We start from the raw sequence: 25,471 nt of genomic DNA on the forward strand, positions 1-25,471 counted from the left end.
GAAGTACAAAATGTAAAAACCCGGATCAGAATCTTGTGTTTGCCTAGGGCCTATTCTGATTCACTGAACTGAACTGAACTTATTGGAGCTAAACTGAATTGAACTGAACTGAATGTTTTATGAGAGAGGGAAATTAAATTAAGAACTAAACTAAACTTATTGAAGCCGAATTGAACTGAACAGAAATTAAGCTGAAGAAAATAGACCTTCAATCCATAAATTTTGTAGGGTTATCGAGTAGAAAAGGCGGTAGTAGGCTAGTAGCTCAATGCCTCAACCACCACGGTGGGCTTACAAAACGAGCTGTGATCGGGCTGAACAACCCGTGCTTTACAAAAAAAACCCAAAAAATATTTCAATTTTGGAAATAACCCAAATTGAAAACCCTACATCCCCCGAATACGTATTAGAATTGGCGCCAAAACCGCCATTAATACCCAATTCAATGCTAATTTCTCTCTTCTCATTTCTCGACATTTTAGGGCGGTTTAATTAATTATCCCATATTCAATTAAACTGGGTTTTAATCTTCTCGGAAAGAGAACAGGCAAAGACCTTTACTTTCTTTGTTTTTCCATTTCAAATTTTCTCAATTGTATTTGCAATTTTGCATTGGAGAAAGAAGAGGTGCTGAAGAGGTGATTTTTCTGCAAAAATGGCTTTTTGGGGTCAGTTTTTCTTATTTTCCCTCTTGTTTTTTTAATCAATTGTATCTTAATTGTAAATGGGGTTTTTCTGGTTGAAATTTTTTGGATAAATTTACGGGGTTTTACCTGTTTTATGATTGATTTTAGGATTACAATTATGTTTTGAAATGGGGTTTTTCTTATTTTAAATTTACTACTGATTTGGATTAAATTAATGGGTATTTGACTATTTGTTTAAATTGTGATTATTTGTAGGAGTTGAAATTAAACCAGGAAAGCCATTTACTCTTTCACCTAATCAATCATGTGGGAAACTCCGAATTTCCCAGGTAATTCCTTCTAAAGTTCTTACTTACCTGATTAATGAACTGAACTGTTGCAAATATAATCAAATTATAAAGTTTTTTGAAATATTAATCTCCTTTTATAATTTTTGGGTTGTTTTGGGTACTGTAGGCTACACTAGGAATGGGTTCTTCAAACAACAAGAGTTATGTTCAGTGCAATATTGGCAAGAAGACTCCTGTTATGTTGTGTGTTTTATTGCCTGATAAAGCTGAGTACCTTCATTTGGAATCGGAGTTTGATGAGGCTGAAGAAGTCACTTTATCTGTCGTTGGTCCTCGTAGTGTCTACCTTACCGGATACTTTGTAGGCAATGCTCGACGTAGTTTGGCCGGGGATGATGAGTCGTATCCTTTTTCAAACAAATCATTTGAAACTCATTGTGTCATCATACACTTTAGTTTCGTGTTTCATCATGCACATATTGAGGTGTTTCTATTTTATGCGATGCCAAAATGACACAAGCTTTGCAAAAGTGACCTGGTTTTTGATTTACGGCTACAAGTATTTAAGAAGGGGATGTTAGACATTTAAGATACTAAAGTTATGGGCCAAGCACTGAAATTGAATGTATTGATTAGCGTTAGCTTGTATTGTTTCTCATTTTTTTTTAAGTAAATTGGGTTGGCAGGACATAGGACATATGAAATTAGGCTAATTAGCTGATAAAACCTCGACAAATCTACAACTTTTAGTACGCTAGTAAGTCTAATGGAGTAATGGTTGCTGCGTGTGACCCATTTATTGTGCTAATTAGGCTCATAAAGTTAATTTATGCTTGTTTGAAGATGTTGATTGCCCAAAATGTTGATTCGTATCTTTTAGTTTCGAGTTTATCAATAGTATCAGTTTCTGTTATTTTGTGGCTTGATGAATGATGATGCTTTGCCAATATTATTACATGCTTGTCCTTAGTTTTTGTTATATTATACTCCGTAGTTCATTCATGAACAGCATTTGAAGGCTTATACTGAAAATAGTTATTTTTGCTTTGGACTTCTTGATGGTGTCTCAAGAGTTAGGAGTAGTTACTCTATGATTTTGTAAAGCTGTAGCATTATGAGGAACAAGGCTATCTGTTATTGTAGGGTAATGCTATGTCCTTACTTCCCTCACTTGCTAGGGGTGGCACATTGTATATATTGTAATTGGACAGCGTTTATGCTCAAAGTGTATCAAATTTGGCTTATGAACCAATTTGATAGAGCTTCTAGGTTTATTTGCTCTACATGTAAGATTTATATAACTATTATGCTTTATATATTATTGATTTCTATAAGGAAATAGTCTGAAATATTGCTGGTGATTACTAGTCCTGCTATGTATCCATGAATCAGTGCTGCTTCTGTACAGATTGGGAGACAATGCTTCTCATGAACTATAATGTAGCTATCAAATGCAGGAAGAGATGTTGGTGCCAATTGACTTGTGCATGCAACACCTTTTCTTTCTCTTTAATGCTTTTAATATATGTTTTCTATTAACGGCATTGTAAGTGAATCATACGGAGAAGATGTTGGAGAGACGGACACAGAAGATCTTAATGTAGATGACGACTATGAAGAGGATAGCTTCATTGATGATAGTGATCCAGAAGTCTTTGCTCCATCACCTTCGTCTAGTAATGAATGTATGTTCTTTGATGTGCTCATTCTGTATGGTGTAACTGTATTCCATTCTCAATACTTCTAATTTGTGGATAACTGGATACTATGTAATTTCACCCATGGCTCCTTTATATACATGGATTAGGAATCCTTTATATTTATTTATTTGATCTATTTTTATGTATGAGATATTTGGTGCAATTTGAGGCCATCATGGTATTCACGAACCATTCTGCAAGATGAATGAGATACACGTGCCTGTTATCCCTGTCCCTTGAAATGAGCTGCATCCTGATTCTTAAATTTGAACAATGCTTGGACTATTCTGTTCAATTTTGTTTGGTATGCTGGATGTTAATCAACTTTGATTTTGTTTGCACTTTCAGTTACTTTTTGTTGGTATGGGCATGCATAATATGCTTCATTTACCCTATTTGTGGAATGGCTCAAAGCACACTCACGCATATGCATGCCCGCACGCAGAGATACACTTGTTTTGTTCTGTGCACTACTTGTTTGATTTGAGTCTTTGTATGTTCTGTCACTGAAATGCTTTTGATTTTACTTGATTTCTATATGATATAGGTCATGGTTTATTTCTAGGCTAAAAGAGAATATTTTGATTTTTGTTACCCTGTAGTAAAACAAAAGAAAGCTGGGACCAGAAAGAGCAGCCGAAAGCGCCTTAAAAGTCATATATGTTGAGTGAATCTGAAGATGATGGTGCTATTTCGCAACAGAATACTTCCAGTGATCCTATTTGTGAGCAAATGGTTGAGAGCGAGAAGGAAGATCAGATGCCTATCTCTTCACTATGGGGAAATTCTGAAATGAGTGATGAAGATTCAAAAAGGTTAAATAAGCTTTATTTTCCAGTACCAGAATACACAAGTCCATTAGTAGGCTTGATTATGAGCCCTTGACTGGTTTGTTTTCTCTATGATGGTTTTAGAGTTTCGTGTTCACTAATTTTTAGAGATAGTAAGCTTATAACTATGACAATGTTTCCCAGCCTCTACATATATTTTAAAATTTGTGTTGGAGTCTCAACACTCCCACACTTCCATATAGAATACCATTCTTAATTGATAGTTCAAATTTTAATTGTACATATCATTATGTTGTTAGTTTTGCACTATCCATCAGTAGAGGAAGTTATGTAAATAATGTTTGCAGATAAGCATGAAAACTTGATCTCTAAAATTTGTACATGTGAAGGGACATGAAAATGTTGTAATGTTATGAGATCCATAATATTAAAATGAATACTTTAATCTTTTTTTTTTAAAAAAAAACTAGAAAATATGATAATATTTTCATATAATAACTGCAATTCATTTGTATATGCCTACTGTTTAGTAAATGAAAAGTAGCTCATCACTGCAAATCATTGTCTGCTCCCACGGCTTTAGATTGCTGAAATGTTCAGAATTTATACTCTAGGTTTTATTACACCTTTGTTTCTCCAAATTTGGGTTACTAGTTGGCAAGGGCACAAGGCTACACATTCTAGTTTTCTTCATCTTCATTCTCAGCTTAATTGTGGCAAGAAAGATATTATGTACTTCATTTTTCATGCTTGGCTTTTGCTTGTGGTCTTTTATAGATGTCTCAGATGTGATTTTATTAAGATTATGAAGTTGTCTTTATGCAGAAAGAGTTGTGTTTCTGGAAATACAACTGATGATCACCAAACTGAAGATAAAAAGGTTAAGAAGAAGAAAAGAAAGAATAGAAAGGAAACTGAAGCCTTAAACGTTTCAAGCCCAGGTAAAAATGAGACTGACCCTCTGACAGAGACTGGTGGAAAAAAAATTTGCAATACAAGGACAATATCAGGCGGCTTGATTGTTGAGGAACTTGAGGCTGGTGAAGAAGATGGAAAAGTGGCTTCCAGGGGAAAAAAGGTAAGTCTGATAACCGTTTGCTGATTTTATCATTTAGTGTGGCAGCTTTGGATTAATTACTGACTCTCTACTGATTTCAGGTCTATATTCATTATACTGGTAAATTGAAGAAAGGGAAACAGATATTTGATTCTACTGCTGGAAAAGATCCTCTCAAATTCCGCCTTGGTATGCTATACGTGTATGAGCTCATTTCCTTAACAGTCTCAATGTCTAACACTTGGTAATGTCTTCCAGGTAAAGGTCGTGTTATGGATGGGCTTGAGCTTGGAGTAGAAGGTAATACGATCTGTCCACAGTGCATAACAGTCATCGTGTTTTTATTTGTATTTAATACAATAATTACTTTAAATATGTCAAAATGTTACTGTATTTTTAATTGTTCCTTTAAAATTGTTGAAAATAGCTCTTCAAAATTACCAAACTGTGCTGGTATTGGATTAGTGTTCCATAACTGTCATACATTTATATTGTACTTCTAGTAAAAGAAAAGAGTACAAAGGATGAATTTTTCACTTATGCTTTGCAGGAATGCGTGTTGGTGGTAAGAGAAGGCTTCAAATACCACCTGAATTGGGGTAATGTTTCTTATACTGTGATTTTTATATCATTATGCGTTCTTTGGGGTATCTTTCAAATTGTTTTGCATGATGTACTTATTGTATAATCTGTTTCTGGCATATTTTTGCAGCTACGGAAGTGAGGGCATGGATTTTGTACCCCCAAATTCATGGTTAATAATGGATGTTGAGTTGGTTCGTGTTCGCTAATAGGCTATTGAGTTGGTCAGTACAAACTTACCTGTTTGGTTAACAACTACTGCTACTTTATTATAATACTTATATGTTAATTGAGTACTTTTTTACACTTAACAGGTTGGATATGGCAATCTTTGTTTACATCACGAGACTGCTGAGACTCATGACTTCATGAGAGGATGCATCAGATTCAATTTTGGGGGTTATATCTGTACATGTCTTACAAGGGGCAATTTTTGTGGCAATTATTTTCCGACCTACTATGTCTCATTGGTTTTGGTATAATAGAATGAGTCCTTTTATATGTATTTAGTGAACAAGATGATTACTACCAACATTTTGTTTGGGTTACATGTAAATGGATTTGTTCAGTTCTTGCAAATACAGTAATCCTTATTCTCATATCTGATTTCGTATCAGTTAAATTAATGTCAACTAAACGACCATGGGTACAAAACTAGAAGTGTCAACTGAACCTTGCATCAAACTGTGACAAGGGTGAGGAAATTGAACTCTGGAATTTAAGAATTTTTTTTCTTCATTGTTTTTTCTTGAAGATGGTAAAGAAAATGCTGCAATCATTGATTAATGGGATTTTCGATATCTCATCCTAAGGTTGCATCTTCTGCGGTTCTGCCCTCTCTTTGGCAAGCAAAAAGAGTGCTGCTGTTTGAAGCAGCAGCATCAGCTCTTTTAAGCTGCAGGATGGTTTTAGTGAACATCCAAGCTTGGTTACGGCAGACACAGGTCACACAGGTATGAGCAGCATAGTAAGTGGCGGTATTTGGTGTAGAGTGACATGCTGACATTGCTGAGACTTTGAGCAATGTACTTGTATAGAATTTTACCATTTCTGTTAAACCAAGAAATAATGAAATTTATTGGTGGAAGATAGGGCAACATAACAGTTATACTAGTAGAAATTGTTTACAAAGTGTAGCGATATTTGATGCCCACACTTACTTCTAAATGCCCATATTAAGGGTGCTTAATGATGCTTCTATCCTTGCTATCCTCGACTCTGCCTTACCCCTTGACACACTATCCACATCACTCATCTCTCCAAGTCACAATCACCAAACAAACCATATTTGCCTTTGATATAGGTGGCTAACCATCGTCTAGTGGAGTTTCTCACTGGAAACCGATTGGTGGCGCTGAATGAACCTTCAGTCAAATGCTTGCCACTTCCCGTCCCCTTGCGCTCCTTATCATTAAACCATCTGGCCATTGAGTAAAAGGGAGCCAAAAATTTTCTTTTTTTAAAAAAATTGAAAAATGCGGTGAGCGTGGATCGAACACGCGACCTTCAGATCTTCAGTCTGACGCTCTCCCAACTGAGCTATCCCCGCAGATTGGATTAAATGTTGAAATTAAAATATATAAACCTCAAAGGTATTTTATAAGATTGAGGCAATAATCCAACAAACAAAACTATGGAATAGTACTACAAAAACTAATTAAACATAGATGATAATAAATAAAAGTAAACCACAACTTCATTTTATTATATTGAGAATCACAACTTCACTTAATTTTACTAATACAACACATTGCATCCAATAAATTATTCCAAAGTACCATATGATTTTTCATGAATGCTTAGCTTGGAAAAAAAATAACGGCTAAGGTTGCTGCATTGATGGTTTATCAACTTCAAATTTGCATACCCCAAGTACCAACATAGGGTTATCACACCACAACCCAGCACAACATGGTGCCGCGACATTGCAACCTTGGCCTACATTCTTGCAAGTAAGCGCACCACCATTGCTTTTGTCAGCCGCGGCTGCAGCAGCAGCAGCAAATTCCATAAACTGTCCAAAGGGAATATCGTAATAAAGGGTAGCAGTGATTGACAATCGAACCAACTGGCCTTGACCCAACTCACCCAAGCCGGGTTCATTAGCCATGGTTGTTGGCCTTGTTGCAACTACTAGAGCAACTAATAGCAGGATCATGCTCGCATTCTTGATCATCTCCATCCTCCTAAAAACGAACAAATAAAAAAAAAAATCTTCCCTTAACACTATAGTATATAGTTGTTAACAGGTTGTAATTTTGAGTGTTGTTACTTGTTACTGGTAAGAGTGTGCCTCCCTTTTATTTTTATAGAGGCGAACCAGGAATGTATGTGATAGAGAATATATGGTACGTATATTCTCTTCTTAGATTTAGGATAATTTATGATATATTTGTGCAGTACATGATTATAACACTGATTTACACTAGGGATAAAAAAAGCATGGTTTACATGCATAAAGAATTAATGACAACGTGATGATGAATCTGATGATGCTATTGGTTACCAGACAATGTATGATAATTAGAGAAATATTGAAAGTAAGTAAATTCTATCATTGGTTGAAATTCACTATACTTAGAATCATTGGTACTTCCAAAACTGCAATTTTTGAGTTTGACTATATCTGAGGAAGCTTCCATGCATGCATCAAATCGTATCATTCACAATTCATTTTTATTTTTATTTTAATTAGAATTAGGAAAATGTTTTAATAAGTGTTGCGTAGGCATGCAGTTAGGCACATAATTGTATCGTATTAAAATTAAATGGTCAGAGTTATGTCTTGGCAAATACACGTGTCGATTTTGCAAAAATTTACCTTTAAAGAAAGAGTTGTGGAATAATATTAGTGAAGATAATAATATGAACTTTATAAATTATAACTGGTAATTGATTCAGTTATATTCGGATGGACAGTAAGGTCATCTATCGTAAATTTATTAATTGTCCAAGTGACTAATAAATGCAAACTTAAAGTTAAATTTGTTTTATCTTCAAAAGACAAATAATAATTTTCATAGAAATTTCCTGGAAAGTTCATGTCTTACATCATTAATAAATAATGGTACATATCCTTGAGTACCGATTTATCATAACCATTACTTTAATATTGTTCATCTATCAATTAAGTTCCAAATAACTTAAACGAACTATACGTCTATACGGTATGACAAATCTAATGAATCTAATGGTCATAGACGTTCTTAAATATCCATAAAATGTGGTATAAAAGTTATTAATTAACGTTCAAAACATGTCTTTTTGAAGACAGTAAAAAAAAGTTTTAGGGCAAACACTAAAGAATGAAGAGAGTAATTGATAATGAAAGAGCATCATATAAGCTAAGGATTTGATCTGGATCAAAACTTGCTCTATATATATATATATATACCAATTGACTATGTAAAATTTTTGGAACTTGATTTGTGTTATTGTTATTTATTAGTCTAGAGGAATTGTATACTCTTAATGCTAGACTAATAATACACCAATTATGTTGGACGTTCCCATGCATTATTAGAGCTCGAAGTTGAGATTATAACCTTTCTAGATTGCAAAGATATTGGAACGGATCAGATTAGTCTATAGGGATTTTATACACCAATTATGTTGGAAGTTCACATGCATTAGAGCTCGATGTTGAGATTAAAACCTTTTTAGATTGTAATAAAAAAGGAACGGAAGACAATAATTTACATGTAAGTTAAGACGCCATATATACATAGTAATCTCTATTTGTTTCACATCATATTATAGAAAGAGGAAAGAAATTTAAAATATAAGTTAGGTCCAATACATTTTTCACCTAAAAATAATTAAAAAAAACTTTTTATAAAAAATTGCGGTGAGCGTGGATCGAACACGCGACCTTCAGATCTTCAGTCTGACGCTCTCCCAACTGAGCTATCCCCGCATATTGTTTTTTATTCTACACTTTTAAATAAATAAACATAACTGAACAGTGAATACCTCCCAAAGTTACTTTCCTTTCCTTTCTTTTACTTTAATTAAATAAACCAAACACTCCCTAAGAGTTCAACACACCTATGAAACCCTTTCGTTTCCTAAAACCCCCCAATTCATTCTCTGCAAATTCTCTCTCATCTCCTCTCTTCTTTCTCAGCCGCCATATCTGCAGAGCTTAGCTGAGCTTAGCTTCCATGGCAGGCGGCGACAAAGCTTCCAAGGCAACCCCGGCATCTCACCCTCGAGACGACGCTTACCTCGCAGTAGTCATCCCTAAACGAATCGCTCACTTCGAAGCCATTAAAGCTCAGCAAGATCTCAATCGTCTCTCCATTTCCGGCGAACCAATCAAGTTCTCTCTCTTTCTTCTTCTTCTTCTTCTTCTTCTTCTTCCTTCTCTTTCTCTCTCCTTTGACCGAGTTTTGACCGATTTTGACTGATTTTAGGATTACATTGCCCGATGGAAATGTCAAGGAAGGCGAAAAACTGAAAACTACTCCATTCGACATTGCGGCGCAGATTTCCAAGAGTTTGGCTTCGAATTCGTTGATTTCTAGGGTTAATGGTCAACTTTGGGATATGAATAGGCCTTTTGAACAGGATTCTGAATTGAAGCTGTATAATTTTGATACTGATGAAGGTAGAGATACTTTTTGGCATTCTAGTGCTCATATTCTTGGTCAGGTACAATTCAATCTTTCTTTTTTTCTCATTAATTCTTAGTTTTTCCTGAATTTTTCGGTGTTCGTTTGTGAATTGTTGATTAGATGATGTTTTGATTTTGTTGTGATATGTTTGGGTTTTGTTAGGCTCTAGAGACGGAGTATGGATGCAAGCTTTGTATTGGACCGTGTACTACTCGTGGCGAGGTGAGTTTAAGGTTTTACCATTGACATTTGATGTTTATGCACATTCATATTTGAAGTATATAGAGTTAAATATTGGTAAGCTTTAATGAACCGAGTATCGCTTATTGTTCTATGTAATTTGTTGTGCTCTTAGGTAATACTGTACAAATTAATGCAAATCCCTTGATGTACTATACTTTTGATCCTATGTAATTGAACTAACTGAGTATCATCAAGACTTGCTGTAAAGTTAGCTACTTTGTGCTAGTGATGTGTTCCTTGTCGATGTGAAAACAGTCTCGAAGTGGCTGCTGAATTAGGACTGTCTTTCTTCTCAAAGTTATCTGTAAAACTTCTATACAGCTCTAGGCTGATTGTTGCCTCATTCCAAGCAAATATTTAAGGATTAATTCTCTCTCCACATATCAGCATTGTTAAGTGAGCTTGATGTTCTTATCAATTTATTAGCTCGAAGATTTTCTGTCATAGCTCTCTTTTAGTTAGATGAATCACTTTTGTTATTGGTGAGAATGGTGACAAAAGTGTTAGCTTTGAATAAAGTCTGCAACTTTAGGGTTTTGGTTGTAATGTGTGAGAAGGTGGTACATTAATAACGAACCTGGATGAGAATGTGACATTTAAAAACGTAAATTCAACATTAAAGCAAAGGTGCATATGACTAACTTAATGTTTTATGCGCTGGTCGAAATATGAAATGTCTAAGAAACTTCAATGCTGACGGATAGTTGACGGACAGTCAAAATGGAAGTGAAGGTTACGTAAATCAACTCCCCCACATAGAGGCATCTTCTATTTTTATAGAAATTTGGAAAGATGTTACAAGTGCCAAGGTTCCTGGCCATTGTTTTCCTTATGATGTGAATGCCACTTTGTATCCCTGTACTCTGTCTTGCTTAAGGTCTAATACGCAAGGCATTTCAACAAGCAATTTAGCCCATTGTGCGGTAATATAACTTAAGTACAAGGTAAGTGGGGAGTGCCCTTACATCTAGCTATAAATATTGCTTTTATATTTTTTGGCTCTAACATACCAATAAACCTACTCTAAGTCTGTAACTACTGTCATCTTTGTGCTTAGACTTTGTAAGCCAGATTGAGTGTTTTGGTCCTGTTTCTTGGTCCTGATTGAGTCTTTTGCAAAACCTCTGTTTGTCTAGGATCATGCTGCTCTTGTAAGGACAGTCAGGATTCACGGATATATAATTTATTAGATATGTATTACACAGAGTGTTGTTTATAATATGAAGCTCATCAAGACACAAAATTCATATTTCATTGTGTAGAAATGTTATTCTTGCTGTTGGTATTAGAGGATATTAGATTAGCCTATCATAGTGTAAGTATGTAATTGATTGATTGATGGGGGAAGTGCTGGGGGTAATGATTATTGAGAGCTCAACTTAAATATTAAGAACATAAGTGGAAGTAATATCTACATCTCTATAAGCTTTTTTTTAATCAGTTTGCCACCCTTTTAATACTTTCATGTTTGGACAGGGTTTTTTTTATGATGCATTTTATGGAGAAATGAGCTTGAATGAGGATCACTTCAAACAAATTGAGGCAGTGGCAGCAAAAGCTGTTGCGGTATAGTATTTCTATTAACAACCTACTTTCTGATTGTTTGTTGGCTTTTTAAGACAACATCTTTTAGTTGTTGAAGCCTTAAATTTGTGTTGATGGAGCCTTTATTGCAGATGCAATATTTAATTGCAATAATCTGACTCATGGATGATCGCTTTGTAAAATGAATTTAGTTTTTATGTGTGAAATATTAGTTCCCATTAATGTTTTGCTACCATTTTCTTTCTATATTCTTGATCTGGGATTGACTTTTAAGATTTAGGTAAGGATCCTAAAAGGAATTGGAGTTCTAGTGGATTAAACTTTGCACTTTCATGTGTCTATAGTTAGTTATAGACGGTTGAGGTTTTTTTTTGCCTTCTTTATATAGCTTTTTATTTCTTCTCTTGCTAACTTGCAGCCTCTCACCCCTACACAAACAAAAATCTGCAAAATTTTCCTTTTAGTAAATTCAAGTGGTTGCCGCCATGATTAAATGTAAATCTCAAGGGTGAATAATGAGAGGATTCAGTTAATACTATTGGGAAAGTGTTGGAACACTACTATAAATAATAAACTAGAGTGAAAAACAACAAGGTAAAAGAGCAAAATCTAAAAAAAAAATTAGAGCACAGAAGGTTAAAAGTAATTAGTTAAAACTGAATATCCTTCTACTCACAACTCTTTTGTTGATCCTTGATAGATTGGCAGGAAAAAAATTTGGATGAAACATGTTGGTGAATTTAAAAAGAATGTTGGTTGGTAGTTCTCAGTCTCCTAACTCTTCCCAGTTGAATCATTCAAAAGTTTGTATCTTTAGAGTGAGCCAAAGCCAATCGAAGAATTTGAGGGGAACCAGTTGCAGAGGTGCAAAGTGGTGTGGGTTAAAAATTATGAATGAAACAAGTTGAAAATTTTAAAATCATTTTAGGTGGTAGTTCTCAGCCTTCTTACTCTTCTCGTTGAATCATTCAAAGGTTTGTATTCTAAGAGTGAGACAATTGAAGATTTTGAGGAGCGATAATTGTAGAGGTGCAAGTGGTGTGGGTTGAAGACCTTGAAGTAAAAAAAGTTAGGAAAAGAAAAACCAATTTTCTGACTTCACCACTACTCATTACCTTAGCAAAAAGTGGAACCTCCAAAGAGTTGAAGACTATCCAAATAGTCTGAAACATTGCCTGAGGAATTTAAACTAGTTGGTGGTTTTGCTTGGCTCTTTTTTTTTCCTTAAATTTTTTCCTTTTTTTTTTTCCCGTATTATTGTTCATTTGCATTTGATTTCGTTGCTCATCAAGATACAGAATATTGCTATTTGTCATTACTCTTTAGTGTAATTTGTTCCCTTTATGCACTTACTTTCTCTTTTAGGCATGGATATATATATTAGTAGTGCTTTGCTTTTCGTGGTTTCTGTTTGATTTTTTTTCTTCCTGATTTCCTTAATTTGCAGGAGAAACAACCATTTGAGCGAATCGAAGTGACAAGACAACAAGCACTTGAGATATTTTCTGATAACCAATTTAAGGCAAGCTGGGGATCTTTTTATTTGTATATTTGGGGGGTGGGGGTGTGATAGGGTTGGGCTTGTTTACTGAGAGGTCTCGTGATCACTTGTTAACCGTTTCTACTCGCTCTTTATTTCATGCTTGTGGTTGGTTTGTGTGTGGTTTTAGGTTGAAATTATCAATGATCTACCTGAAGACAAAACTATAACAGTCTACAGATGTGGTCCTTTGGTTGATCTTTGTCGTGGGCCCCATATACCCAATACATCCTTTGCTAAAGCTCTTAGTTGCTTAAAGGTGATGCTAAATTAGGTTTTGCTCTATATATTGTTGCAATTGGTATTTCTATTTTCTTAAAAATCTCTCTTTGATCAGGCTTCATCTGCTTATTGGAGGGGTGACAAAAATCGGGAAAGCTTGCAAAGGGTTTATGGAATTTCTTATCCTGATTCAAAACGTTTAAAGGTATTCATTAATTGTGATAGATTCCTTTGCATGTCTATATCCTTTTTTGTGCTGGTAGATTTGTATGGTGGTATTTTGAAGATGTGGAATGATTATGCAGTACATTTTTTCTGGATTGCTGCTCTATTCTTATATGAAAGTTCTTGCAGATTCTACTCTATGTGTAACTTTTCTATGATTCAGAGAGTATGAACTTTAATTTCGGAAGTACCTTTTGTTTTTTTGCTTTTTATTTGTTGATGGTTCCTTATGATGGTTCGTAGTAGCCAACCCTAATTCATTTAAGGACAGGCTTTGTTACTGTTGTTGTTGTCTTTGATGGAGCAAATGGTACAATATTCACTGAAAGTTTAGCTAGTTTATGACTTTTAGATGTTAGGTAGGGTGGTTATACACTTATACTTGAGCTGGTGTGTATTACTATAATAATTGTAAAATATTTTCCTCATCAGGAATATTTAAGACAGCTGGAGGAAGCTAAAAAATATGATCACAGGATATTGGGTGTAAAACAGGAGCTTTTCTTTTGTCACCCTCTCAGGTATGTGGCTATGAATATTCTTGACTGCAAGTTATGATATTTTGTGAAGTCTTTAATGATTATACTATACCTCTTCTAAATTTCAGCCCAGGAAGCTGGTTTTTTCTTCCACTTGGTGCTCGGATATACAATAAATTGATGGATTTTATTCGAAGTGAATACAGGAATAGAGGCTACGAGGAGGTTGATATTAACTTAGTTTCATGCTCATGACTTGTGAATATATGTTAATGATTGGGCTTGATGATGTCATCCTGAAATTAGGTAATCAGTCCGAATATCTACAACATGCAACTCTGGGAAACATCTGGGCATGCTGCAAACTATAAGGAGAATATGTTTGTGCTTGAGGTGAGCAGTTCTTCACATTGTGGCATTATGTTTTTTTTTTTGTTATCTGTAACGAACTAGATTACTTAAACAATTAGAGTATTCAAGAAAGCAATTAAAAGATTGATTGAGGGAAGTAGGCTTCTATTTCATTCATAAATAAAGAGCAAAACTTACATACAAGGAGGCTTGAGGCCACCACTCTCTCTAGTCTCTTGAGGACACAAGTCATTACTCTCAAATGACTACAATACTTCAGCTACCTAAGCAAGTTCCTACCTCCCTTTTTTATATATACATAATCAGTCAAAAGAAGATAAAGACAAAAGCAGGGGAAAGCTGCAACTGTCACATTGTGATAGGCTGCTAACCCCCTTCACAGCCATTCACTGCTCACTGATTTGGTCGCTAATCCGCTACCTGCTGCTGCTCCACTTTTTCATCCCCTAACAGCTGCACCTTCTGTCCTTTCCTTCCCCTTCTTGTGTATGTGATCAAGCCCTTGTGCTTGGCATTTGTTACACATCATTATCTTAGAGGTGATGATGGCTTAGGGAGTTTGCTCACTATTCATGTTAGAATGAGGAAACTCTATTAAGTGTATCAGAGAATCCATATGCTATCAGTTTATTAAGGCTGTGTTGTTCCAATACAAGAGAGATTTTTTTTGCACTGTAATTCCTGTATCAACAAATGGAAGGAATAGTGGAAGCCCTTGGCACAAAAATCTTATATTTAACTTTTTATGTTAGTAATTTGTGAAGTTGTGACTTAAATATAGTGATTAAATACTGTACTTGTGAAACTGGCGCTTGCTCTTCATCCGCTGTACATGCACATGAATTCCTCAAAGCACATGGTCCTTAGACTTTAAAATTTAAATAAAATATATGGAGAATTGGTGATTGGCTTCCTGTTATAATTTTTTTTGCTTTAACTGATTTCTCCCTGACATCAGATTGAAATTTGTATAGTACCTTGGTTCATTTAAATCTTGCTTGTTTTCTCTTCTCAATGCTTTGGCTTATTTAAAAGAAAAAGAGATAGTTCTACAGGTTATTATTTGGGTTTTTGAAATTTGTATTCATCATATACAAATAAGATATAGTGGATTTTCCTATTGATGTTTTGGCTGAATTCTTGCTCTTGCAGATTGAGAAACAGGAGTTCGGGCTTAAGCCAATGAACTGTCCCGGTCATTGTTTGATGTTCGAGCATAGAGTACGTTCATACAGAGGTATTGACTTGACATATCACTGTTGGTATGCTATAGAGATGGTTGGATTTAATCTTATTTTGTGCATGCCTTAATATTAGTTGAACTCTATCTTGAATATTGGACTTTACTGATGTGAAATTTGTCTTCGGGAGCTTGGACTATCTGCTTGGAAAAATGCAACATATTTTGTAGTCAATCATCAAAAAAATTGGCCATTTTAAGAACTATTAGTGAGAAATATATTGCATTTTTATTATAATTTTATATTGCATAATCTTTTCCTTGGTTATATTAATTAAGAACTTCCTGCTTCTTAAAAATTAATTTCAGTTCTGGTCATAGTATCATCTTGCGACTTCTTATTCAAAGTTCCCCCTAACAATTTTGACCATATGCAGAACTCCCTCTGCGCTTTGCTGATTTTGGGGTGCTTCACAGGAATGAGGCTAGTGGTGCCCTCACTGGATTGACTCGTGTTAGGAGATTCCAGCAGGTACGATACTGTATAATGAATGATATTCTGCAACTTTGTCGTGTTGGGGTGAAGTAATTTTAGTTCCTTATTGGAAGATCTCTCTGATGAAGGGGATTAAGCCAAAAAAATAATTTTAACCAAGAACAAGTGGAAATAAAAACCAGTGAATCATATCTGATGTCTAGATGTGATCCAATGAATTATGAGCATTGGTTTCATAACTTGACTGTATAGTTGTATATTATAGGGTATAAGAAATCTTCTTCGCAAGTTGCTAAGCGTGATGCCGTGATGGTTTCACAAAGCTTTCATGTTGCTATTGTTTTGATCCTTGAATCTTTTGCAATTCATGTGATTTAATTGATCTGGTCCTAATATTTAGCTCCCAACTGTTTCAGGATGATGCTCATATCTTCTGCAGGGAAGGCCAAGTAAGTTGGATCTGCTGATGGTTGTAAATTGAATTCTGTTACTTTTGCATGTGCCAAATATTGACTTGCGTTTGTATACGTTCAGGTGAAGGATGAAGTCAGGGCTGCACTGGATTTTATTAACTATGTGTACGGAAAATTTGGGTTTACCTTCGAGCTAAAACTTTCAACCGTATGATAATTTTCTCATTTTCTTTTTAGTAATTTCTGTAGTCAGCATTAGTATATATGTAATAATGTTTGTAAAATGAATTTATGTTTTAATTCTCTTGATTTTTGTTTTTATGCAATGTCTGGTCATTTCTCAGCTTTAAGTCGTTACATAGACCTTTTGTCAATTTGCCAGATTCTGGAAGATAAAGAGGAGGTAGGGGTTGGGGTTTCAGCTGTGGGGAGCAATTTTGCTTTAATATTTGTTTGAGTTATTCTAAATTAGCTGTGTAAGGTGTGTTGATTTTGAGTAAATAGATGGAGAGTTATGTTGTGAAAATGCTTGTTAATCTGAAAGATAGGATAGTTTTGAACTTCAGGAGCAAACCGATTACCATGATTATCTGATATTTATTGGTTGCTGATGCTGATCCTTTAGATCTGCTGGTTTTGTCCGAGACCTTTAAGTATATATAGGCTTTTTTGTATATAATTGATTCTACTTGTTGGAAGCCTCAAGATGATTTTACCGTCTAAGTTAAATAAATACAGAGTGTTTTCGTGTAGATGATCTCTGATGTCACGATCCCTTTTTGCTGTGTAAAATTTTTATAAGTTCCGTTCTCAATTAATGTATCCTGTTACATAGAAGGTGCATTTTGATACATTCTTCTTTTTCTTCTTGTGACCTGTTGAACACTTGGCGGCAAGTTTGTGAACTTTCAGCTATGTTGAATTGTTTTTGGTCTTTTTTAATCTCCATAGTCCATAGAAAACATCTGCTACCCCCCTGATATGTTTTCTAAAAAATAACCTGAGTACCCTTTTTCGTATCTGTAGAAATAACACATTTTTCTTGTGTGAGGTAAATATTAAATGGTGCTTGTGTAGCACTTGTGTAAACTAGGTGGTGAGATCATACCGAGGATGAATATTGAAGTGTAAAGGTGGTTTTCACAATGATTCTTTGGAGAAATCTATTTATTGAAGGATTTGGTCAGTACCTTGTGTCATATGCCTATAAGATTGGTGATGTTTTTTGTAATAACTATCTGAATCTTGATGCATTCATTAAGGGGAATTATTAATGCTATATTGGTGCCCTTTGTGGTTCACAAGGGATATAGTACAAAAGAAGGTTTGTGTGGAATAGCTAATCACATCCTTTTTAAGTTTGATGAAGCTATAAGGCATCCCTTTTTTTTGGGTGCTCTCGAGGGGTTATCACATCCCTTTTTTTTTGGGTGCTCTCGAGGGGTTAGGCCCCAAAAACAAAACAATATCCTTATCACATATCCTTTTTTTTTTGGGTGCTCTCGAGGGGTTAGGCCCCAAAAACAAAACAATAAAAACAAAACATATCCTTATCACATCCCTTTTTTTTTTTTTTTTTGGGTGCTCTCGAGGGGTTAGGCCCCAAAAACAAAACAATAAAAACAACTAGGGGGGATGAAGCGTGGTGAGCCACGCCCACTACATCATTATGTAAAATTTCAAATATTGACACTAATTTTTTTTCCCTACCTATTAGTTTTAATGAATTTAGTGAATGATAAAGGACGAAAGGGGAGGCCCTTTTACCCCCCCCCCCCTCCCCTCTTCTATTGATTTGTTTTTTTTTTTGAATTTTTTTTTGTGGCTGATATCCACAACCAATCTATCATAGATGGAGGTTTTTCAAGTTAGTGTAAATGATGTGATATTATTCAACTGCATATATAAAAGATGAATAAATCATTATTATGAAAGCTGGAGAAAGTTTGAGGGTTGCTTACATCACACACTTATTCTACATATTTACCCTTGAAGACTAAACTCGGGAAGTAGCTTTGTAGTGATGATTGTTGGAGCATTTCATCCTTTTCATCTTTAACGCTTTCATATCTCATCAGCATGACATAGTTTCATAATTTAGCCTTTAATCTTGTGTAGGAAATTCAATCCAGACATAACAGGGAGCACATCTACAACCTTTTTGGATGCTATATTTATGACTTGTGAATAATGTTTTAACAGGCATGGCTAGACATAGAGGGGAGGCTTTGAGGTTCATTGCCTCGATTCCTAGAATTGATTATTCTGACCTAGACACAGAAGGGAACCTAAATGTTAAATTGCTTGTAGGATCTACTTCTCTCCACATGGCTAACATTTACGGTGTGTTTGGATTGAAGGAAATGGAGGGAAAGTAAGGGAAGAGAAATGGAGAGATGGGGTATCTTTCATTTGGATAACAAATGAGGAAGGAAGAGAATTGGAGGGGAGAGAAATGGAGGGATTAAATTGTAGGAAATTGATCCCTCCAACAATGGAGAGATTTGGAAAAAAACTCACCATTCATTCCTCCCCTCCCTTTCCCTGCCCTTCTCTTCTCCTCCCTCCCCTTATTTTCCTTCCCCTTTATTTATCCAAATACACTGTTACAGTCTTTAAAATCTGTTTTGATGTGGAAGTATGATAACTGCTTCCTTTAATGAGAGTTGGAGAATTCTGGAAATGAAACTTGGAGTATGATGACTATCCCTTGATTTACTTTTTTCCTCTTAATGACTTGTTGATTTGCTCCTTCACCCATATGATTTTCTTTTTATATGCTTTATCCTTATGCTTATTCTTTTACTTTTAATTAGTGAAACCTTCTCTTGATTTCATGCAATAGGATGTTTGGGCTTATGTTAGTTTGGGAAACCAACCACACTTTTGCTAGTCATTTAGAGAAAATTTGTTGTCTTGGTTATACTAGCTCTAATTTTGTCATATATCTTGCTGGCATTCTAACAAGAACGGTCTGCCTTCTAAATTGTTTTTATTTGTGGATTTTTGGTATGAGCTATGGATTTATAATAGGCGAAACCTATACCTATTATTATCTTAAGATTTTTGAACCCATATCTCAAACCCACAAGTCATGGGGTTTAGAAACCTGGTTGATTTGACTCATACCAAACCTTTTAAGTATAAAATGAAAGAGAACTATTTATTCTTAACCACTGCAAACACATACTATAACGAATCAAGTTTTAACTCTAGACTATCCTAGTCTCATTTATCATTCCAAACTCATACCACTATGCGAACCAAATAGTTCGAGTGCATGAGATTACCTGAAGTGTGACTTAGTCTATTAGAGAGCTTGAAGAATACACAACATTTGAACTCTCCATCTTTGTTGAATTCTAGAATATATTAATGTTACATTGTACTATATGATGTACATGTTTACTTAGACTATGAAAATTATTTAGGTGCTGTTTGGTTTGCAAAGTGGTTTGGGGTTGGATTCAAAAGTGAAACCATAATGGTATGGGTTTGGAACTTGTTTTTTTTATACAATACGTTTGATACCTAAAATATAGGTATGAGCCAAACTCAACCTCCCCCTAACAGGTTACTAAACCCTACCTAGGAGGTTTGAGGTATGGCCTATGGGTTTAAAATTCTTAAAATCCTAAACCAAATACTTGTCGTGGGCTTTAAGTATTTGAAACCCATACCTAAGTTCTGTGAACCATTACCCCCTTAAGTTGATTGATATGATGCTTATTTCTGTTTTACATTATCATTTAATTTTCTTTGTATCCTTTACTTGATATAGTTAAATGCAATATATAATTCTCACGTGTTCCTTTTTTTTCCCTATAAAATACATAGAGACCAGAGAGTTTCCTAGGAGAAAAGGAGACATGGGATAAGGCGGAGGCTGCACTTACTGAAGCTTTGGATGAGTTTGGCAAGCCATGGCAGGTAAATTTTCACCTTTCTTCAGTTATTCCCCTTTTTTTTTACCTAATCCCCTCTCTCCCAAATTCAAAGGAAAGGAATGTGGGACCTGTGTTATCTGTTGTAGAACTAGTTGTTTTGCATTGTATAGTGTTGTAATATTTCTTGCATTGAGACCATAGAAAAAAAATCAAGAGTATGGTCACAATTAACAGCTGACGCGGTCTGTTTTTACGAATAAATCATAGTAATGTTGTTAAAATTTGTTTACATTTTCTTAAGTTTATAAAAGTTACTTTAATATTACCAAATTTATCATAATATGGGTGTGTACAGTTTTTTGGTAAATGAAAGAATCATATTTTCTAACTAATTGCTAAAATATCTTTGGTCAATTTAAATAAAAATCAGGTGTAATGGGTATAAAAATGCATTCTATGTGGTGACTGGTGAGTCAGCATTATATAGCAAATAACATGGTGAAAGATGCGGCATTATGTAACAAGTCTTCGTGGGATGTCTAGTCCAAAATCACGAATCTGTTACAATAATGGCCTATTTGTAATGTAATGGCTGAGTTTTACAGTTTACACTTTGTTTGGATTAAAGGAAATGGATGGAAAATAAGGGAAGGGAATTGGAGGGATAAATTATCCTTCTTTTAGATAACAAACGAGGAAGGGAGGGAATTGTTTTGGGGGGGGGGGGGGGGAGTGATTAAATTGTACAAAATTGATCTCTCCAACAATGGAGAGATTTGGAAGGAAACCTAATCATTCTTCCCTTCCCTCCTTTCTTCCCCTTTCTCTATCCAAAGTTCCAAACACACCGTTAATTCCATGAATGAGATATGGTAATTGGTCTCATACTCATGTAATCATAAAAACCCCTACTAATGCGACAATTAGTGTAACATGGAGCTATCAATGAGGATAACCTTTTTTTTTTGGCTACTGTGGAGAATTTCTTTTAGTTATTAGATGTGGTTAAATTAATGCTAGCACTCCTATTATAAGCCTTTACAGAAACCAGATAGGGAGCAGGACGTCACTTGACTAATGAGGAGTGGGGAACTGGAGAATACCTAATTAAGCTCAAAATAAAATAAGAGGATGAAAAACTAGTAGAAATGTTGTACAGAAATATATGCCTGTCAGAGTGAAGAGATTGCTGAAACTCCCACATTGGAGAGGAAGATATGATGAAAAGATCAAAATTGAATTTCTATGACAGGATGATTGAGAAACGCAGATCGAAGAAAGATATGGAGAATTTCCCTAAAAACGCTTGACCTGCCCTGGTGCCAGAAATGACCATATATCTGGCAACAGTCTTTTAGAACTGATTACAAGATTTACAACCAATGAATTTTACAAATTAGAGTTTGTTTTCCCAGATTAGAGCTATTGCTTTGTAGCTGAGAATGACAAAGTTTTGAATGAATTGAGAATTTTTGATCCTTTTTGAAATGATGCCCAAAATATTGCAACATGAAAGGACCAAAAGGTCATTTAAATCTACCACAAAATCCAAGGTGGTTAAGGAACGTAGGATACATTAGTGTTGCTATGTTGGATAATTGTATTGTGAGCAAAGATATTAGTTTCCTGAAAGGGAAATAGTATATTTCTGAAACGTTTTTAAGTGGTAGATGTTGCAAAACTTGAAGAAATTTAGGTCCCTTTTTTTTTTCTTTTAATTTGTAACCATGTAAGTGGCATTTTCTAGCTCAATGACGGATTTCTTCTATTGTTTTGTACTGTGCTATCTTGGGGTGGAGTTGTAATTAGTCATATTCCTAATTTGGCTGGCTTTAATACACTTTGTCAAGCAATGTTGCAAGCAAAGCATTTATTTATGTTACTTCACCTCATCATTTTGTCTCATGCAGCTGTGTATGGTTACTTGGTATCCTTACGGCCTTACCCAACTCTTCAATTAATAATTAGCTACTGTGTTTATCTTGAAACACACATTATAGTTAAATAAATATACCAGAGGAAAAGAATAGATCATTAGGCAACACTTCTAAATGTGTGTGAGATTTACATTAGCAAATACGTAAAATTAAGAAATAAGTAATTTGAAATGTGTGTATGTTTGTTGTTTGTAAAGTACATAACGCCTCATATAAACAAGAACTCTTTGCATCTGTGTCCAAGATTAGGCCTTTCCCTATGCTTAAAATTTTCAATCCTAAGATGTCTTATGCTTGAAGATTTACTCATACCCGTGTCTGAGTTTACATTGCTTTTTGCTCAGTTACATCTAATTCCTTTCAACAAATATTTCCTATCTTTAAATTTAAATATTGCATGCCTCTTCTAAGTCACAACCATCGCATTTACAACTTATGCTAATATCACTGCCCCCTTTTTTTTTGATGGAATGTATATCCTGAACTTTTGATGTATTGAATGTCTCAGTGCAAAACACTACTTTCATCCATCCTCCACCCATAAAGAAAATCAACAGATATTAGGGTTGTATGGAATTTGTATTCCTTATGATCTTGTACCAATGTACTGTGTTATCATACTAGCATCTGATGGCTGATGTAGAATGAAAGATCTGATGTGTATGATTGGTTTAGCGTAGAAGGTTTCATGAGAGAGGCTGCTTTTGTGGTGATGCTTGTACCTTATATTCCACTTTAAATATAGAATACCTGTTGTCATGAGAAGGATGAGTTATGGTTAAGGTAGAATGTGCTGTATTTTGTGGTTTGAAGTGAAGGGCTTGCAATTTCTCTGTTAATTACATTACAACATGAGCCTTCATGTTTATATTAATAGATTATTGTTCCTGAATCATATGGTACAGCTAAATGAAGGAGATGGTGCATTTTACGGACCAAAGATAGATATCAGTGTTTCTGATGCTTTAAAGAGGAAATTCCAGTGCGCAACTTTGCAGGTATGTTGTGCTTTGCTTCCAGATTAATTTAGAAGACTGGTTTTTGGCATGGAAATTTCTGACAATATGAATCTAATTGCAGTTGGATTTCCAACTTCCATCGCGATTTAATTTGTCATACTCAGCAGAAGATGAAGCTAAAAGGGAGCGACCTGTGATCATCCATAGAGCCATCCTTGGCTCTGTGGAACGTATGTTTGCAATTCTTCTGGAGCACTTTAAGGGTAAATGGCCTTTTTGGCTAAGTCCACGACAAGCGATTGTATGCACTGTCTCAGAAAAATCTTCAGCTTATGCTCATGAGGTATTGGAGGTCACCGTTGTGTATTTGTGTAATATTTAGATGCTTATTTGGATTGTTTGACGGCATCACTTATATCTATGCATTATTAGGAATACCCTGCAGCCCCGAATCTAAATATTTAACTCAGTCTGCTTAGTGCTTGAAGTGTCTACGGTTATTTTCTAAATAGCGAACTTAACATGTTTTAGGTGCGCGATCACATCCACCAGGCTGGATACCATGTTGATGTAGATACAAGTGATAAAACCATCAATAAAAAGGTACACAGTTTTTCCTATGGAGTAATGGAGTGTCTTCCAATGTAGTTGGTTCCTTTTTATTAATCTTATATATATATTTATGTGTTGTTTGCATGTGTGCCTATAATTTTTGGGCCCTGCAGGTACGAGAAGCTCAGATGTCACAGTATAACTACATACTGGTAGTTGGGGAGAAAGATGCTGAAAACCGAGTGGTATGTCTTAGGCTCAAATTTTTTATTTTTTATTTTTATTTTTTATTTTTTTATTTTTTTTTTAATTTTTTTATTTTTTTTTCCCACTTTTTTGGTGTATCTCTAAGTTGTGTTTGGCTATATTTATAAACTTTTGGGCTTCATAAATAATCTTAGTTTCCCACAATTGCACCCCAAAATCTCTACCTTCTGCTAAATGTTACTGATTTATTGAGCACTGCGTGGTTGAAGTATTTGTACATATGTTATGTGCCATTATTTTATCTGTCTGGAATTGATATTATCTACCTATTGGGGTTGTTGTCTTATATTCTGTTGTATACAGGTGACTGTTAGGGTAAGAGATAAGAATGATCACTCCCCAATGTCTCTGGAGGATCTACTTAGCCACTTTGGCGAAGAAGTAAAAGCATTTCATTAGTTCTTCGAGTAGCTCACATGTAATTTTGCAGCAGCATTGTCAAATATTGGTTGTTGCTAGTTTTGGATGAGTTCCATAGTGTTTATAGATCACTCTTTTACTGACCATTGATGTTTAATTACTTCGAACAAGCTGAGAATTTTCGGATTGGAATGACAATTTTGGATTGGTAATCTACTATTCTACTTTCAAAATGAGTAGTATTTACTATTGGCATTCTATTAATGTTTGTCTTGATTGTCTTCTGTTCTCAATAGACATTTTCTGAAGGACTGGTTTTGTTCTGTCTAAATTGTTTAATTTCATAATGCTAATATATACTCCAGTTAGAGAAATATCATTATTGTGTTGGATCAAATTAAATTCATCCAATTGTGTATTTAGAAATGTTTAGCTTTCTTTACTTTTATTAACAGGCAAATACATTGTTAAATACTAATGACCTTATGAAGTTATAATGGTTCCAGTAAACAGAGACCTAAATATCAAATAAATTGCTGAGTGACTGCAAAGTGCAAACATAGATGTATTTCATTATAATCAGTCAACTAATTAGTTTGTTCATTACATCTTAGCAGCTGTAGTTATTTTTATTTATTTATTTTTTTTTTTTTCTGGATGAAAGCTAGTAGAGTAGCAAACTGTAAATGGCATAAACCTCATCTCAGTCCAAAATATTAAAGGGGATGCATCTCGAAATCATATAATGTTGTTTGGATACCATAAATGGTCATTAGTCGATCATATAAAATCCCGTTATGGCCTTAGGTTAATGAAAAGAGTTGTGTACATAAATAGCTAAATTAATGATTACCCAACTACAATTATGGGTAGCCATTATATTTCAAAGCTAAATTAATGGTTTAAAGGCATAATAGACGATACTTGTAATTTCTACAATCCACTTTTATATACCTCCATAATTTTGTCTACTACTCCCTCCGTCCCTTTTTTTTTGTCCCATTTTCCTTTTCACTCTCTTTGAGACGTGAGTAACGTATATATCTCCATTTTAAAAAGCGTAAAAATTATAAAAACTTAATATTAATAATATACACAACTAGACGAATCC

At 34.7% G+C, this 25,471-nt stretch overlaps 1 protein-coding gene, 2 non-coding genes and 1 pseudogene across 4 annotated transcripts; 2 read left to right on the forward strand and 2 right to left on the reverse strand.

Annotated features, from left to right (window-relative positions):
* The first annotated feature begins 294 nt into the window (after nucleotides 1-294).
* Nucleotides 295-5,668, forward strand: LOC145621257 (peptidyl-prolyl cis-trans isomerase FKBP43-like; annotated as a pseudogene). The gene is made up of 11 exons (XR_014108369.1): nucleotides 295-668; nucleotides 903-976; nucleotides 1,104-1,339; nucleotides 2,489-2,622; nucleotides 3,240-3,452; nucleotides 4,254-4,506; nucleotides 4,587-4,674; nucleotides 4,744-4,785; nucleotides 5,036-5,084; nucleotides 5,198-5,291; nucleotides 5,382-5,668. The product of XR_014108369.1 is annotated as a peptidyl-prolyl cis-trans isomerase FKBP43-like (transcript).
* An 875-nt stretch (nucleotides 5,669-6,543) lies between these two features.
* On the reverse strand, nucleotides 6,544-6,616 carry TRNAF-GAA (transfer RNA phenylalanine (anticodon GAA)). The gene has a single exon. It is a non-coding gene; the product is annotated as a tRNA-Phe (tRNA).
* A 2,294-nt stretch (nucleotides 6,617-8,910) lies between these two features.
* On the reverse strand, nucleotides 8,911-8,983 carry TRNAF-GAA (transfer RNA phenylalanine (anticodon GAA)). Its single transcript has one exon. It is a non-coding gene; the product is annotated as a tRNA-Phe (tRNA).
* Nucleotides 8,984-9,179: 196 nt separating this feature from the next.
* On the forward strand, nucleotides 9,180-24,624 carry LOC145619124 (threonine--tRNA ligase, mitochondrial 1-like). The gene is made up of 20 exons (XM_081673725.1): nucleotides 9,180-9,388; nucleotides 9,483-9,720; nucleotides 9,846-9,905; nucleotides 11,403-11,492; nucleotides 12,919-12,993; nucleotides 13,142-13,270; nucleotides 13,349-13,438; nucleotides 13,891-13,979; nucleotides 14,066-14,162; nucleotides 14,244-14,330; nucleotides 15,462-15,546; nucleotides 15,927-16,021; nucleotides 16,402-16,434; nucleotides 16,520-16,606; nucleotides 20,236-20,328; nucleotides 23,128-23,220; nucleotides 23,303-23,524; nucleotides 23,713-23,784; nucleotides 23,907-23,978; nucleotides 24,304-24,624. The coding sequence occupies exons 1-20, from the start codon at nucleotides 9,231-9,233 to the stop codon at nucleotides 24,397-24,399; spliced, it is 2,061 nt and encodes a 686-aa protein (XP_081529851.1). The 5' UTR covers nucleotides 9,180-9,230; the 3' UTR covers nucleotides 24,400-24,624.
* The last annotated feature ends 847 nt before the right edge of the window (nucleotides 24,625-25,471 follow it).

The sequence above is a fragment of the Chenopodium album genome, chromosome 27 (genome assembly GCF_948465745.1).
Source record: "Chenopodium album chromosome 27, dcCheAlbu1.1, whole genome shotgun sequence".
In the NCBI taxonomy this organism is placed as follows: Eukaryota; Viridiplantae; Streptophyta; class Magnoliopsida; order Caryophyllales; family Amaranthaceae; genus Chenopodium; species Chenopodium album.